This window comes from Mycteria americana, chromosome 1 (genome assembly GCF_035582795.1).
Source record: "Mycteria americana isolate JAX WOST 10 ecotype Jacksonville Zoo and Gardens chromosome 1, USCA_MyAme_1.0, whole genome shotgun sequence".
Classification (NCBI taxonomy): domain Eukaryota; kingdom Metazoa; phylum Chordata; class Aves; order Ciconiiformes; family Ciconiidae; genus Mycteria; species Mycteria americana.
Window position 1 is genome coordinate 39,076,827 of NC_134365.1, and position 16,684 is coordinate 39,093,510.

Consider the following 16,684-nt stretch of genomic DNA (forward strand, 5'->3'; position numbering starts at 1 on the left):
GTGGCACCCGCTCTCTGCCATCGGCAAGTATACCACCTACAGCTGCTCTGGCCAGGAGGTAGTCCACGTGGTGAACGCAGACTGACTTTGGGACTGTTGTTAATAAAGAGTGTGCTAATATTAAAACATTGCCACATGGTATAAGGCTCTCAGTTCTCCTGAAAGCGCTAATGGTTTTTGCACATGTAGGGCTCTTCAACTGCCCCAAGCCATTTCTGCCCTGTGTACTGAGGCCTCTGCGTTCATTCACAGAAGGTACTTTTCCATTAGGCTCCAACGCCTAACTGACAATCACCCAAAAAGCTACCCATATTGGAGGATCACCTACAATATCCTGATGTCAGTTACATTAGCACCTCATGATTCTTCTCTTTGATGGAAAATGACAGATCTTCACCTACAGCAACCACAAAGTGTATTAATAATAACATTTCCAACACAATATTCTAACAGATCTTGTTAACCTTGGCTGCACTGGCTGAGATAGCCTTTGAATGTCCAAAGGAACTGTTTAAGAACTGCTAAATAGCCATATTTCAAATGCAGTGCCTTGAAAGTCCAGAAGACAGATGTACAAGGACTTTCAAGAATTTTTAGAAACTTGTCTAAAACAGCACACTTTTAGGAAATGCCTATGTTGCAATTTAGAGAACAGCAATTAACTTTTTGCAAGATGTGTAATTTTCATAGCTTGTTTCTCATACTTTCACACCATAGGTCAACTATATCTTATATGACAGTTCCAGGATTTACTTGAATTCTTTGGGTTTGTTTCACCAATTAGTATCTTATTAAAATTTAAAAGTACCACTTTGGTGAACTTTTGGGTTTTTTTAATTCTACATTTCTACCCTCTGGGTTGCCTTATAAATCTCTGAGTTTATATGCCACCCACGGTACAATGTCTGCAGTCTGAGATTTGAGTATTGAGATAGTTTTTATGGAACTGCTTTATAAAAATTACCAGTACTAAAGAAAACAGTCCATTTCTGTTCCAAAAAGAAGAGAGAAGGAACCCGAAAAGGGGGAAAGAGCACAGCTCAAAGTGTGAAGCCACAGAGTACATGTGGATGCAAAGGGTACGATATTGCACACAAAGTTATTACAGTTTCAAACTGAGTAAGTGTGAACCAGTGGTATTTTGTCAGTTATCCTGGGCTATTAATTGTGTCTGGTGGATGAAAGCCTTTTTGTAGGCAGCAAACACAGCTCAGTGTGAAATGAATCCCCCCCATGCTGACAAGCCCTTAATAAGCAGCTACACCACACTTTGTTTTATTCTTGTTCAATGCTCATGACATACTTACTACAAACTATTCAAGTTGTGTTGCAGAGATAAAATCATTAATTTCCTCCTGAACTTTTGTACTGCACATCACCACAGCCTAGGATTGCCTCCCAAACACTAGTGAACAGATGCTGTCCCCAGCAAGAAGATTGAGCACTATTATCCTGATTTTACAGATGAAGAAAGGAAACGTAGGAACATTTAGGTCATAGTATGACAATTTTCAGTGAGCAATTTGAGATATCCATGCCTTTATTTTTCACAATAGTTTGTAGTATATAACAGCTTCTACGTCCAAAGCACAACTACGGGCATTTTCAGCAACAGCTGCAGATGCTCAGCACTTCTGTAAGCGTGACCTCAGGATCTCAACGGTTTCCACAGAAAATCAAGCAGCCACCTGTGGAAGATCTCTCTCTCCTTTCCCCTCCCCACCCTGTGAAATGACTCTTCTCAGCATAACTCTATTGCAGAGAAAAGGAAAAAAACTCTAATTTCTCCAGGGTAGCATTAAACCATCTTGACCGTGAGATCACCTCCTTTTTCTTTCTGCAATCCTCCACCTCATTCACGATGCAGCCTCCATCCCCTTTGATACACACCACTGTTTCCTCTCTCCCCAGAGAGCAGAGAAGCAAGAGTCCCAGTGCGAAAGTAGTATTTGACCACTTAATTAAAAAAGATATCCTCATGAATTAATGCAAGTTTGAAGTGACACTGTACAGCTTTAAGTCTCCATTTTTATGTTTCATTTCAGAATTATTTTTGATTTTAAGAAGCAATTAAAAACAAAGCACCTTACCACTCACCCATGTCCAGCCTTCTTGTTCAGGTCCCAGCTTCCCCTGCCCCTGATCACACCTCAGCGTCTCCCCTCATCTGCTGTCTCCCTGTTACGGCTCTCCACTCATTTTCTCTCCTTGTCCCATCCTCCTTGTCCACCGAAGATCTCATCTTTTCTCCTCCCTGGTCTAGCTGTTAGTCTACCTACTGTTGAGCTTTTGTAGAGACCTTACACAGTCTTATGATGAACTACAAGTGGACTGAAGAGTACATAAAGTTGTACAGATACTAAATTTAGTGTTGCAGCTGGAAGGCTGATCTTTAGCAAGTTGTTTGTTCTCTCTCTTTAAATTACTCTATGATCCTAGGTCTCCGTCCCAGGCCTCTGCCCTACTCTACCAGTAAAGACAGACTTCCCCTGCCTATCCCCCGCCACTTGAAAGTGGCGGTTCAGTGAAGTGTTGTCAGTTTTGTAGATCAGCTGTTCCATTAAAAAAAAAACCCTCAAACAACCCTCCTTTCTTATTTCATTGCTAACCCAAAGAAAAATACCAATGCAGCTTAAACAGATTTTGGGATGGACATCTCACCTACCACCCAGCCAAAACTCACTTACTAGTCTCAGTCTGGCTTCAAGTTTTGGATTTTGATCAAACTCTGAACAAACTCAACAAGCAGAGGAAAATGCTCATGGGATGGAAAAGTATTTTTTATACAAAGTCAGCCCACTTATCCACAATGCTGGTTAACAGCTACTACACTTTTTAAAAATAGTGTGATTATTAAATAGATGAAAGAGCTTTTTAAAATTAGACTGATGTAGCTCTTTTGTTCCTTAAGTATTGGTTCATGTGGAGCAGCTGAGAAACCTGCTGATTTGTCAGGACCTATCTTGAAAATAATTACTTGTAACATTGCAAAATGAAGTTGAGTTTGCTAGGTGAAATCCCAAAATATATAGAAACATGCTTTAGAAAGTAAATTCTCATAGTCAATGCTAAATATCTGTAGATATTTACAAAGCTTGTTTCTGATGAAATACAAAAGCAATAAAGCAGACTATAGTATAGCTGCTAGTCAAAATGACTTGGAAAAACTGATGATAGTTTGGGTGAGATTCTGATATTCTTACCAGCTTTGCAGCTTCTTATCCCTTGAGTAGTCCCATTAGCTTCAGAGAAATTATTTATGAAGCAAGGTGCTGCAGTTCATTACCAGTAAGGATATCAGAATCTTACTTAAGAAAGAAAGAAAAGGAAAAAAAAGAGCTGTTAACTACAATTACCAGACCGTACTAGCAAGTCATTTTCTTGGACATCATTCAATGTATTTAAAAAATATTAGTCTATGATAAAGTAGCCAGTAGCACAAATATCTATCTTAAAAAAAAAATAATCTATATTCCATTACATGGTCTAAAATCAATGTCACTGGCAAATAAATTGAAACAGATTTGAACACCACTAGATCTAGTGAAAGCCATCCTTCTTCTAGGGAATGGTTCTGTTATAAAAGCATAATCACACACACATGGACACTGCTGTGTCATGCTTTATTTGGATTACATAATTTTAAGAACTGAGATGTTCTAATTGCTCCAACCAGGTAATTGGGTGTGAAAATGATGGTACCTGAAGCATGAAATATATAGTCACTTATATTTGCAAACTATGAAATAGGGTCTTTATTAAGTGTAAGTAGCTATTAATGGGAAGATTAGACAGATATTGCAGAGATAAGGGAAAGATGATAGGATGATCGAAGTCCAGTATGTGTGCGAAGGCAGCAATGGGCAAGGCCAGTATACTGCGAGGTAACCGACATGCACTATCCAAACCTCAGTGCCCTGGATTAACATTAATGCTCATGAAACTTTCTTCTGTCTTACTTTATAGGGGTTTCTGCTACCTAAGGGGATTTTGAATTTTTTTGTTTTGCTTTTTTTCTTGCATTAGTAAATCTGAAACTAAGAGAAGCTTAGTCTCTTCCCCTATTACATGTCATGTTTTTCAAAGACTGTGAGTTAGCTTAACTGTCTTTAGTGTTGTGTGTCATCTTAGATATGCCTTCAAGTACCTGGCTGTAACTCCACGCAGGCAAACTTGGTGTTTATTACCAAGGAAAACAACACAAAGAAAGAGAAATAAATTCCTCTTCCAGGAGTCTGCCTCCTAACAGCTGACTTCGAAGAACTCTTGGAGTTAAAAATAGGCATATGTTCAGGTGCCAACCCAAGGTGAGGCTTACATTTCCCTTCTGACAAAAAATGTCTGTCTTGTCTGTCAGGTCAGGTGATTTCCTGACTTTCTCATCCAAATCCCAAACTAAACTGGGGATATGGAAAGCAAGACAGATGTTTCTCTGTAATGTTTTTATAGTGACAGCACCTTCTCACTCACCATTAACTCCATTACCTTGAGAAGAGAGAGGATGAAACAGGTCTCTCAGCACTTAAACAGATCAAGCCCAAAAGTGAATAAACCTGATCTCCTCTATCACCCCTGTTTAAGCCTGGTTATTCCAACTCTGCTGAGTTTCCCTTAGTATTTGTTTTTTAAAAGAAATCATACAGCTTTCTGACAATATCAGTAATAAATGGCATGCTAATGTGCTAAAGTGCCCTGACAAAAATTTGACAAAATGAATATAAAATGCTTATATTCTTCAAATCACACAGCCTCATTTAGGAGTTAATTAGGTAGAACAGAGCAAAGCACTGAAAAACAAGCATGAAATGCAGCAATTCAAGACTTCTACCAAGCAAATTTACAAACTTTCAGTTATTAGTATAAATCCTTTAAAATCAAACAAATAATTAATCCTAGACACATTTCATCTACATTAAATATTATTAATAAGTGGGATTATTAAATATAACAGATCATTTAATTTAAATATTAAAGAGACTGCAGTATACTCAGAAGAGCAGAGCTGAGACCAACCAGGTGTTGCTCTGATTATATAAAGCACCAATTTTATAAAGCACTAACTTTTGGAATTAAGTTCCAAGTCAGGAAGGTATGCAAGGTTTGGAAGAGGAGTGCTAAATACTAAATCCCAAGAACATTAACTTTCCATTCAAAGTTTACTCCTACAGACAGAAAAAAAGTACAAGATGTCTCAATTCCAAAAAGCAGCACAAATCAAATTACTAGGAAGACCGTATTTTTACAATAATCCTACAAACCATTACCGATCCTAAGAATAACACTTAAATAGAACAGCCTCTCTCCAGGTTTTATAATTTCTCAATATTGTCATTTGCACAAATACATGTAGACCTATGATTTTGCTTCAAGCATCACATCACATCACATCTTACAGAGTCTAACAATTACTCATTCAAGTGTGCAACACAAGCAAACAGGCCTGCAGTATCTCTCATTTGTTCCTCAGATGTAATTCTTACCACTGAGTTCCCTGCTGTACTTTTGATTAACCTTACTCCATTGCACTGGTAAAAGCTTTGAGAATATAAGTCAAAGCACAATCTTCCCCCAAGACACATGAATAATTCCAAAGAAAGACTAATAGGCTAAGAAAGGCCAAAACCATAAAGGAATGTTAATTCTGATGAGACCAGATTCTGCACTGTCATTAAGCACATTAAACACAAGCCCATTAACTTTGATATGGACTGTTCTTCTTTCCATCAAGGGATGAACTTGGTATGCTGGAGTTTACCTGGTCAAAAATCCAGTCCTATCACAGTGTTTACTGTCTGCTCCCAAAACAAATAAGTAGAGAAATACTTTGATTTCAAACAACAGTAACAAATACTTTTTGAGAAATAGACTAATGCACACCCCTGTTATCTTCTTTAGCAATCTCTGAAATCCCTAGTGAAAGGGGATTTTGCTATGTGACCTGCACATTTAGGACTGCCCACTAGTTTTACAGATTGAGGATGTATCTTCAGACTCTGGATTCTGAAGCAGAAAATAACTCCATGTATGTGGATCCTCATGCCTGTGAGAATCCTTGAGTTCAGTGGGGTTCTGTTCAAGAGCCTGTGAGAGACCATGACAGACTTTGCTTTAAACTTCCCAGCTATGGAAATACTTTTGCATGGGCCCAATTCTACTGACTTCTTTTTTCTTTTTTTTTTTTTTTTTTTAATAATTTTAATGGGAGTTAAGTATGTGCTACACATGAAGGAATAGGTCAAGCTTTAGGCCTGGCAAACTTTTGGCTTCTTTAACTACTAGAAGGGGAGTATAAATCCGTTACAGAATGGTACTTCATCAGAGACAGAGCACTGCTAATCATCCCTTTCTAGTAAAAGGAAAAAGAAGTTTATACCAAAACAAACATGAGTCTATAGCTACAGGACTGACTATCCGCAGATTATCCCATAAACATGGCTTAAAAATAAGCACTTTCACTTACAACTTATGGTGATGCCAAGTTCCACATTATGCTTCTTTGGTAGTTTTACATGAAATGTTCCACTGCTTGGTATAACTGATTCTATAAAAAAATATTTTAAATGTTAGATAATTTATAAGGCACAGCAATTCCAAGTGCATGGAACTATACGTGTAAGCTGATAAAATCACATCAGCATCACAAGCCACAGATGAAACATGGGTGCTGAAGTGAAGGAAGTAGGACATATGAAGTATGATTTATACCTCTATTGGTAATTTCACAGTAACTTGATTTTTTTTAAGGTTTAACTGAATTTATGGAGATTGCACGGACCAGCAGCCAGCTGAGACTGCAGGTTTTTAGCTTGTTATGCGACTGCTGTGAGCACACGTGAAAATTTTAGTGCTGGCAGATAACTTTTAATTAAAAGGACGGGAGATCAAGTCTTAAGGATTTCAGGCCTTTGTTGCTGTAGGTCTAACACATTTTTAACTGTCCGCTAAGGTAACTGCCATGGATTTTACATCTATCGAGAAGAAAAGGAATCAACACATCAATGAAGAAGCATCTGGAGCTGACTGAGGCAAAAACCACGTGAACGCACAGCACTGTATTTGAATTCTGACTTTTGGCATCACTGCTAGCAAAAGTTTGGGCCTTGGTGTGAAAAGGAACAATTGAAATTACAGCTATGGAAACATATAAACATACATGTGGCCAAGGAGTCTAACCATGAGTACGAGTCTGCTGTCATGGAGCAAACAGGAGAGCACAAACAAGTCCATGGACTGAAATACATATGACTTCAGGTGTGTTTAAATGACTTTCTCATTATTTAGTTTTCTTATTTTTTAATATTTCATTTCCTATGTATATGAATGTACATATTGTATTTGGCTTTTCTTTTTAACATTATACTAGGTGTGTGCATACTAAAAGATTATGTGGAATTACTCTAGAAACCTTCAGCCTGCTTTTGACATCATGATTTATAATACCATTAACAATAATCACACTATGCAAAATACAGCACATCCAACATTGTCATGACTTCAAAGGAGCTACTGTCAGATGAACACAGAAGTCGTAAAAGTTTTTACTATTTATGTAGTGGGGTAGTGCACATACGTAATGTGTACTTGTTTGATTTACACAATTTGTGATTTTATAGGTGTATTCTGTATGCTTAAACACATTACAGAAGAAAGGAAAGCCATTAGTAATAATAAAGACTCACCAGCAATATCAGCAATTATTTATCTGGCTTTTATTAATTCAATTTCTATTATTTTATTTAGATTCTTGGTTTGAAATACTGTAAGTGAAACTCTTCGAAGTTTTCGGTTTATCCACCCTTTTATAATACTTTTCTGTCTAGTAAAACATTTCATTAGCTGGCCTGCAGAGGATTTGTCTCAGCTCAGCAGAATATTTCTATCTCAGGGCAGAAAAATGTCCGGAAATAACTCAGAGGAGGGACTGTCACCAGATCTTACTACAGGACTTGTCATTTCTATTTGTGTTCTGAAGCACACTGCAGGGCTACATGAAATGAGAAAGCTGTACAAAAAGACACATTTCAAATAGGTCACTTGAAAACTGAATGGCCTATGTGAGAAGAAAGTCTCCACCTTGAATGCCTATCAGTCACAATGTACTTGGGATTTACTCCTTCACTTTTCTTGCAAGACAGAGTAACAGTACATTCATACCTGCAACATCAAATTCTATTTCCAAAGTGACCTTGTTGGTGATAGAAGAGTCTCTGAGCAGTTGATTGGCCTCATCAAATGTGCTGTCTTCCATCGGGATACCATTTATTGCCACTATTCTGTCTCCTATTTGCAGCACCCCACACCTTGGTACACAATGATACAAAGCAATCATCAGATGTGCACGTTACCAGAACCAGTGATATCAAACACATTCAACCTAATCTTGAAGGAGAAGTGTGACATACCAGCTCAACAGTCTACCCAGGCACAGAGGGGGACAGAAGCTGCTGCTGCCCCTTTGCACCAAGACACTATCAAGCACTCCCAGCATGGGTCGTGCTCTCTAGGTGCTGGGACCCAGGAAGAGGGGCACAGCCTTCATGCCTCCACCCCACCCATGGACATCATCTCTGCCTCTGACCCTGGGCTACAGGTGTAGCTCTGCAATGGCAGCTAGTACTTGCCTGTGCAACTACTATTCTCATGCCATGATTAAAGACATACATAAGCATAAAAATGCAATTGAAATGCTGCAATGAAATCATTAGTAAGTCAAAACTCTGGTATTCCCTAAGATTTGGTTCTGTACCAAAACTGAACAGAGCTGGATATGGCCTCCACCCATGGCACACTGAATTATTACTATTTTTATTTCAGCAATAATTCTGATTTTTTTTTTCCTTTTGCATGAATATAGCTTCCAGTCTCCTGCTGGAGGACTCTGGATGATAAAAACACTGGTGCTTGTCATTCTTCTTATAGCTGATCAAGCATATGAAATACCATTGTCAGAACAGACAGTTTATTACTTGCCACACTTCCATTGAGCAAGGCCCTGCAATTTATCACAAATCGAAAGCAACAAGCCCAAAGTACCCTGAGGAATGCTCACCAAAACATACTTTGCAGTCATCTGAAAGAACCTTACCTTTCTGCTGGACTGTCAGACTCAATATAGGAAATGAGGGGTGGAGAAGACAAGGTCTCAGTAGCAAACACGCTACCCTGGAGCTGTATCCCAAACCCTACTACGGGGTCAGCTGTCAGCACTACTTCTGTGGTTTCTGTGTGCACGACCTGCCCAGCCAAACCAACAGTGCTAGAGGCTAAAGACACTATAAAACAGAGCAGACCAGGAGGAAAGACATTCATACACAGCAGAAATTTCATTGCTCTCTGAGAAAATTGATTTGTACAATAAACCTAGTCAATGAAACATCTCTTTTAAAGTCAATTTAGGCTAAAGTTTATAAATTATGTATAAACACTTGTGACATAAGAGAATAGAAAACATCTGGTTGTATGTTAGAATACAAAAAGATAGTTCTTGTATTGAGTAAAACAAATGTGTTTGACACCCCCACCCAAAAATCTCAGAACATCCTTGAATTCTGTTTGCATTAGGTTTGAGGCACGGATGAGCAGAATCTTCACAGGAGCTAAGGGAATTGGAGGCACAAGCCCAGCTGTTATTCAGGCTGATCCCTACGAGCTCTTTTGAACGTCTCACAGCAATGCACTGTTGTTAGCAACAAAGCACATGGCCCAGGCTTGCTTGCAAGAAATAGGGATGCCTTCCTCTTGTACATGTTTGCTACACATCAGCAATTTGTCAGGCTAACTGGGTAGTGTAAGTTGAACAAACCCCTCTGTTTCAGCAACCAGTACACCTCAAGAGATAGTGAGAAAAATAGTTTTTTGGGGTCTCTCAAAGGAACTGGGGAACCATTCTGTGAGAAACACAGGCAGCTATTTCTGTACTCCTGCTTTGCTCCCTCTCTCTATCCTCGCTCTTGTTCTGCATAGGCTGCATTACAGAACAAATCCAGATAAAACCAACATTGAGATTCAATGCAATTACCTATGAAAGAAGGAGACTGCACCTTTGGTTCTTTGATCTCTGCCTAAATGTCTATTGTATCATTGTTCGAATTCCCCCAGTGACAGACTACTGTCTTTCATTATGTCATACAGAGAAAGCTAGAATTTTTCAATTCCTGTTCAGACCAGTAAAGTAATGGTATGGTATTGTAATGATAATCCTCCAACACTGAGGATTCTGAATGTTTTCATGTTATAAATCTACGCTATTACCTCTCCACCTATAATTTCCTTCAAGACCCATTTCTGCCTGAAGTAGCTACTAAGAATTAGATAAAAGTTCAAGGTTTATCTGAGGGATAGTTTAGTTCATGGCTTATCTGAGGGATTGTTTAAGTGTAGATTTTTTTTTTCTTAGATATGGAAAAAATTTAGTTCTTGGTTTTACATTATAGGTAATATTAGCACAGCTGTACAAAGTTGTCAGAGGTTGTATAAGTATTTCCCACACCTTGGGTCACAGAACCATTAAGGTTGGAAAAGACCCTAAGATCATCTAGTCCAACCATCAACCCAACACCTCCATGCCTACTAAACCATGTCCTGAAGTGCCATATCTACATGTTTTTTGAAGTCCTCCAGGGATGGTGACTCCACCACCTCTCTGGGCAGCCTGTTCCAATGCTTGACCACCCTTTCAGTAAAGAAATTTTTCCTAATATCCAGTCTAAACCTCTCCTGGCGCAACTCAAGGCCATTTTCTCTCATCCTATCGCTAGTTACTTGGGACAAGAGACTGACCCCCACCTCTCTACAACCTCCTTTCAGGCAGTTGTAGAGAGCGATAAGGTCTCCCCTCAGCCTCCTCTTCTCCAGACTAAAGAATCCCAGTTCCCTCAGCCACTCCTCATAAGACTTGTTCTCCAGACCCTTCACCAGCTTCGTTGCCCTTCTCTGGACATGCTCCAGCACCTCAATGTCCCTCTTGGAGTGAGGGGCCCAAAACTGAACACAGTAGTCGAGGTGCAGCCTCACCAGTGCCGAGTACAGGGGCATGATCACTTCCCCAGTCCTGCTGGCCACACTAATCCTGGTACAAGCCAGGATGCTGTTGGCTTTCTTGGCCACCTGGGCACACTGCCGGCTCATGTTCAGCTGGCTGTCAACCAACACCCCCAGGTCCTTTTCCGCCAGGCAGCTTTCCAGCCACTCTTCCCCAAGCCTGTCGAGTTGCATGGGGTTGTTATGACCAAAGTGTCAGGACCCGGCACTTGGCCTTGTTGAACCTCATACAATTGACTTCAGCCCATGGATCCAGCCTGCCCAGATCCTTCTCTAGAGCCTTCCTACCCTCCAGCAGATCGACACTCCTGCCCAATTTGGTGTCATCTGCAAACTTACTGAGGGCGCACTCAATCCCCTCATCAGATCATTGATAGAGATATTAAACAAGACTGGCCCCAACACAGAGCCCTGGGGAACACCACTTGTGACCGGCCACCAACTGGAGTAAACTCAGTTCACCACAACTCTCTGGGCTTGGCCATCCAGCCAGTTCTTTACCCAGCGAAGAGTACACCCGCCTAAGCCATGAGCTGCCAGCTTCTCTAGGAAAATGCTGTGGGAGACAGTGTCAAAGGCTTTCTAAACTCCAGGTAGATAACATCCACAGCCTTTCCCTCATCCACTAGGCGGGTCACCCAGTCGTAGAGGGAGATCAGGTTGGTCAAGCAGGACCTGCCTTTCATGAACCCATGCTGGCTGGGCCTGATACCCTGGTTGGCCTGCACATGCCTGTTGAGCACACTCGGGATGAACCGCTCCATAATTTTCCCCGGTACCGAGGTCAGGCTGACAGGCCTCTAGCTCCCCGGATCCTCCTTCCGGCCCTTCTTGTAGATGGGCGTCACACTGGCAAGCCTCCAGTCGTCTGGGACCTCCCCTGTTAACCAGGACTGCTGATAAATGATGGAGAGTGGCTTGGCAAGCTCCTCCACCAGCTCCCTCAGTACTCTCGAGTGGATCCCATCCATCCCCATAGCCTTGTGAGTGTCCAGGTGGCGTAGCAGGTCATTAACTGCTTCCTCCTGGATCATGCAAGGTTTATTCTGCTCTCTGTCCCTGTCTTCCCACTCAGGGGGCTGAATACCCTGGGGATAACTAGTCTGACTATTAAAGACTGAGGCAAAGAAGGCATTAAGTACCTCAGCCTTTTCCTCATCCTTGGTGGCAATGTTCCCCCCCGCATCCAATAAAGGAGGGAGATCCTCCTTGGCTCTCTTCTTGTTGTTAATGTATTTGTAAAAACATTTTTTATTATCTCTTACAACAGTGGCCAGATTGAGTTCTAGCTGGGCTTTTGCCTTTCTAATTTCCTCTCTGCGTGACTTGATGAGATCCCTGGACTCTTCTTGAGTTGCCTGCCCCTTCTTCTAAAAGGGTCTGCAAGCATTAGACTTTTGCTCTGAAATAGTTAGTATAAAATCTGATTAATGTGGCACAGTCAGCAATGACAATTGCGTTGCAAAAGTTTCACTTGCCAAAAAACTCATGGGTTTCTGTTTTCTCTCAGGAAAGCTCCTTTCAGCTCTGAAACTGTTTTTTCTAAATTACTGTGAATTCTCACTCATATCTTGTTTTCATTTTCCTTTGTAAGAATTGCGTATTATTTCACCTATTCAGTAGCTTCCTTCTTACTGTTTCTTTTATCTGCACTAAGACATGCTCATACCCAAATACAAATACTAATAATCTGTTCTCAGAAATGGCCACCAGCTTTAGCATTTACTGCATGTGAGAAATAGGTTTCTCCAGCCCTCAGCATTGCAAAGGCTAAAATATGACTAAACCAGATAAATTCAGAATTAATATAATACCAGATCCCCTAATGCACCTTCTGGAAATGTCTAAATTTAGGGCATCCAAGCTCAGAAAGTTCCATTCTCCCTTTCTTTAAGGTCAGACAACAATTACTTGTTAGCTGCGTCTTTGTTTCCCATCACTTATGTGTCCATTCCTCCTCTGCAGCAGGTATCTAGCCGACTCTGTAACTTTCTTGCTTTTTTTCTTAGGTTCCCTACCAGGAACCTAAAGGTCTTACAACATTTATTTCAACTTTTAGGATAGCTAAGGTTTTAATTCACATTGGGAAATTAAGTTACTATTTGTGGGACTTAAAACTCACCCTGATAAATATTTTGATGATGTAGCACTTAAAAGTGACAATTAGGAACTCCTCCCACTCCCAAAGAAAACGAAACAGAAACAGGAACAAAAAAAGCAGAGATGAAAATACCCTTTCCAAATCATGTAACAACAGCTACCTGCTAATCCTCTATAAAATGCCACAGGTACCCGAAACCATGACTTAGAGCATGTTTGGGTTTGTCACTCAACAATAATTGCGGCAAGAAACACTGCCATTTTTTTGGCTGCTTGATGGATTTGAAGTTTTACAGCCTAGGAAGCAGCCGTATTGCTTTAAAAAGGGGGCATGGATGTATATGTGGTTCCAGTGAACCCTGGTTGCTACTGCCAGGCGTATATTTTAGCATACTTGTAGAGTTTTCGTCCAACTCTTAGCAACAGTCATGGGGGCTGGTTTACTATATGCTCTGCAGTTATGTAAGTAATAATCTTGAATTTGAAGATTATGTACTTGTTACTTCTATTCCTGCAGCCGTATGAGAAGCAGAGCAAGAAGTATTTAAAGGTATGTATATGGATTATTATGCCTGCAGTGTCCTGCTCTGACTCTTGAGAAATTGCAAAATGTTCACTATTACTCCTGGTAGCAGCTAACTTGGATGTGCTGAGAAAACAGCACTCATGCACATCTAAGACTCTCTCTAATTTCTACCAGATATGCAGCCCTAGTAACTCTCATGTAAGTTGGTATAAAATTGTGTCTCACTTTCAAGTACTAATATGGACCTATTACAAAATACTTCAAGATTTAAACTTTAACCAAATAATAATCTAAGTGTTTCCACAATGAATACCATACTTTAAAACCAAAAAAAGCAGAGGAAGAATAAAAATTGAAAACAAGTGGCATAAATAAAGCACGTGACAGCAGGACATGCCTTCAATTTTTACAGGCACACGTTTGGAAAGATCTGTGTAACTAATGCGATGATTGTAAAATCATGGCCATAAAAGTCTTGTAACCCCCTGTACCATCACACTTCATCATCATGAACTTTGGCATGATCACATTAAGTTATGCAGGTTTTCCTAAATAATTGGCAATGTAAACTTTATAGCACCCTTCACCAATACATCCTTTTCTTCCCAAATGACATCCTAAGAGATTTATTAAAAGTTACATTAATAAAACCCTCAAATGATCCAATTGGATTAAAGAAAAAAAAAGTTCCCACTAAAATTAAGAGTGTGCTATTCCTTTTCTATGAAAAGGACAGCAGTTGATGCTACCTGGTTCTCATGAGTCTCCCACAAAGGGAGAGGGGCAAGGTTTTCCAAGTCCTGTCGATGGATGGTGGAAGGGTACAGGACCAGTCATTCTCTATCGTGGTCACTTGTAGCACATTCAGTCCAGCGTGGGTCTCTTAAGTTGGCTGTTACTGTGGTCACAAGTATGGGTATAAGTCTAGCAAAAGGAGTAAGGAACTCTGCAGGGGCTGAAAAGCAAGCTCACAGAAAGGGCAAGGAAGCCTGGCTGGCCAGTCAATTCCTTCAAAGCCAGCTCTGATTCAGGGCTGCTGATGTAGTCACTGCTCGTAGTGAGGCACAGACTCACTCAGTGATGGGGCAAGTTCCACATATTTTGTAATGCTCTGTATCCAGACCTCACAGTGCAAATGCATAATAAACTACCCCACAACAAAGCCTCATCCTAATTCCTCCTAGCTAGAGATTTGTTTAATCATAGCAGCCTGTCAGCCCCAGGGCCTTCTGACTTGAGGAATCTTTCAGGTGGGTTGCAGTGCTTATGTGACTGTCCCACTTAAATTTAATGTCACTGGCCTTGTTTTGAGCCTTTGCAGGATAGCAAACTGCACGGCAAGGCTTCCTTGAAGGAAAAATATAACAACACAAGTAACTGCTGTCTCCAAGATCCATAATAGGATTAACTTTCAGGATTAAGAGTCCTTTGTTGGATGGAACAGCTATAATATAGCACAACCGAAGAACTATTTTTTGCATTCAGCATTATTTTACTGTTCAAATCAATTACTATTAGTGTAACTTTACTACTGTTTCTCATGTGCACATAAGGACATGGAAGAGCTGGACCCCTACTGATACGATAGCATGGATGGACACACTATCTCCCTGTGACCCAAAAGAATGCATCAGAAGCTAACATGTCAACGGATGAGTTGTGAAAAATGGCTGATCAGATTAAAAATCAAAAATGCACTTACAGGCAAACGTTATGTAAAAATATTTGCTTTATGAAAGAAAAAAGGACAAGCAAGCAACAAAAAGCTGCAAGAAAGCAAAACCTCAGTTCCTCTCAAATGTTTCCTCACAACTCCACAGTGACTGGCCTTAGTTGGAGGCTGCTGGTTTGCTCTAATTTTGCTATGACCATGGGAAATCTTTAATACAGGGCAGCAGCGCTGTAATGCACAGCAGCTCAGTTTTTCCAGAGTGGACCTGTGAGCATTATTAGCTGGAGCAGATGATTTACAGAGCAGTTCTCACTTCCCTGCTCTGGAGGAACTGAGCTGCTAAGGATCACACAAAGATGGACAAGCCAAAAGGAGAGGCGGCACTTACATGGAGTCTGGGAAACAACACACTGATACAGCCATACTCTCTCCGGCCCAGTGAATAGTTAGAAATAACGCAAGTGGAACAGCCTGAAATATATCCACCCTGGCGTGGGAAACTACTGACTCATGGGAAATCCATGCTTTGAATCCCAGAGAGTGGTCAGAAACAAGGCTATTTAGTCTTCACTGTTATTTGTTGCTCTTCCTCACAAAAATGACTGTATAGGTTATGGTGTAGGTGTAAACATTAAAACTACCTAGGAGGTACTGTGGCAAGCTCTTCTCCTTCCATAATGTGACAGTTGGTTGAGCTTACCAGTAATCCCTTTTTGACTATTCAGCTATGAATTCTATTCCCTGACGGAAACAGGAAGAGTTGAGAAAGGAATTTGAAAATCACTTCAGTAAAGGTATAACAAACTCTTCCAGAACTGTCTGAAGAAAACACTGCTTTATATATTTCAGATGAGATAGTTAAGCTGCATGGCCTCTACTCACCTCATTTTAGCACTGGACAAATATTTTTATGCTGATGTTTCCCTACATCTAACAGAAACTCCAATTGTTCTCTCTTCTGCCTAGTATATATATTAATTAAGGTACTTCGTACCTTTTTTCTGTATCTTCCCCCTCCTCCACCCATTCACTGCACATTTTGACCAAATGCTGTTACCACCTACAGGAGCTTTTGAAGTCCTTCTTTTTCATCCTCCGCCTCATCATTGTCCCACGCGGGCTGGTGGAGTAGAGGCTGCGAGGTAAGGTCCCCATGTTCAGGGAACTCAGGCTGTATGCACTCATGGAGGTAGGAGAGAAGGATGAAGACACCAAAGCTGCTGTAAGAAATCAAACACTTGGCATACAGCACTCAGTCTTCATGGAAGAGTGCGACACATGCCTGTAACTCATCAATGAATAAAACAATGTGTATGACGCACAGGAATGGTTTGTGCATTTCCAGT

The 16,684-nt window shown here is 40.5% G+C and overlaps 1 protein-coding gene across 3 annotated transcripts in view; it reads right to left on the reverse strand.

Moving 5' to 3' along the window:
• Window positions 1-16,684, reverse strand: part of GRIP1 (glutamate receptor interacting protein 1) — a 340,831-nt gene that overhangs the window by 30,483 nt on the left and 293,664 nt on the right. For 2 of the 3 annotated variants that reach the window (XM_075495165.1, XM_075495158.1), the window contains exons 10-13: window positions 16,403-16,558; window positions 9,086-9,272; window positions 8,155-8,300; window positions 6,461-6,541 (exon numbers count right to left, since the gene is read on the reverse strand). In XM_075495165.1, coding sequence (XP_075351280.1) covers window positions 6,461-6,541; window positions 8,155-8,300; window positions 9,086-9,272; window positions 16,403-16,558 — 570 coding nt within the window. The remainder of the gene's footprint in view (window positions 1-6,460; window positions 6,542-8,154; window positions 8,301-9,085; window positions 9,273-16,402; window positions 16,559-16,684) is intronic. The other variant, XM_075495173.1, reaches the window with a different exon arrangement.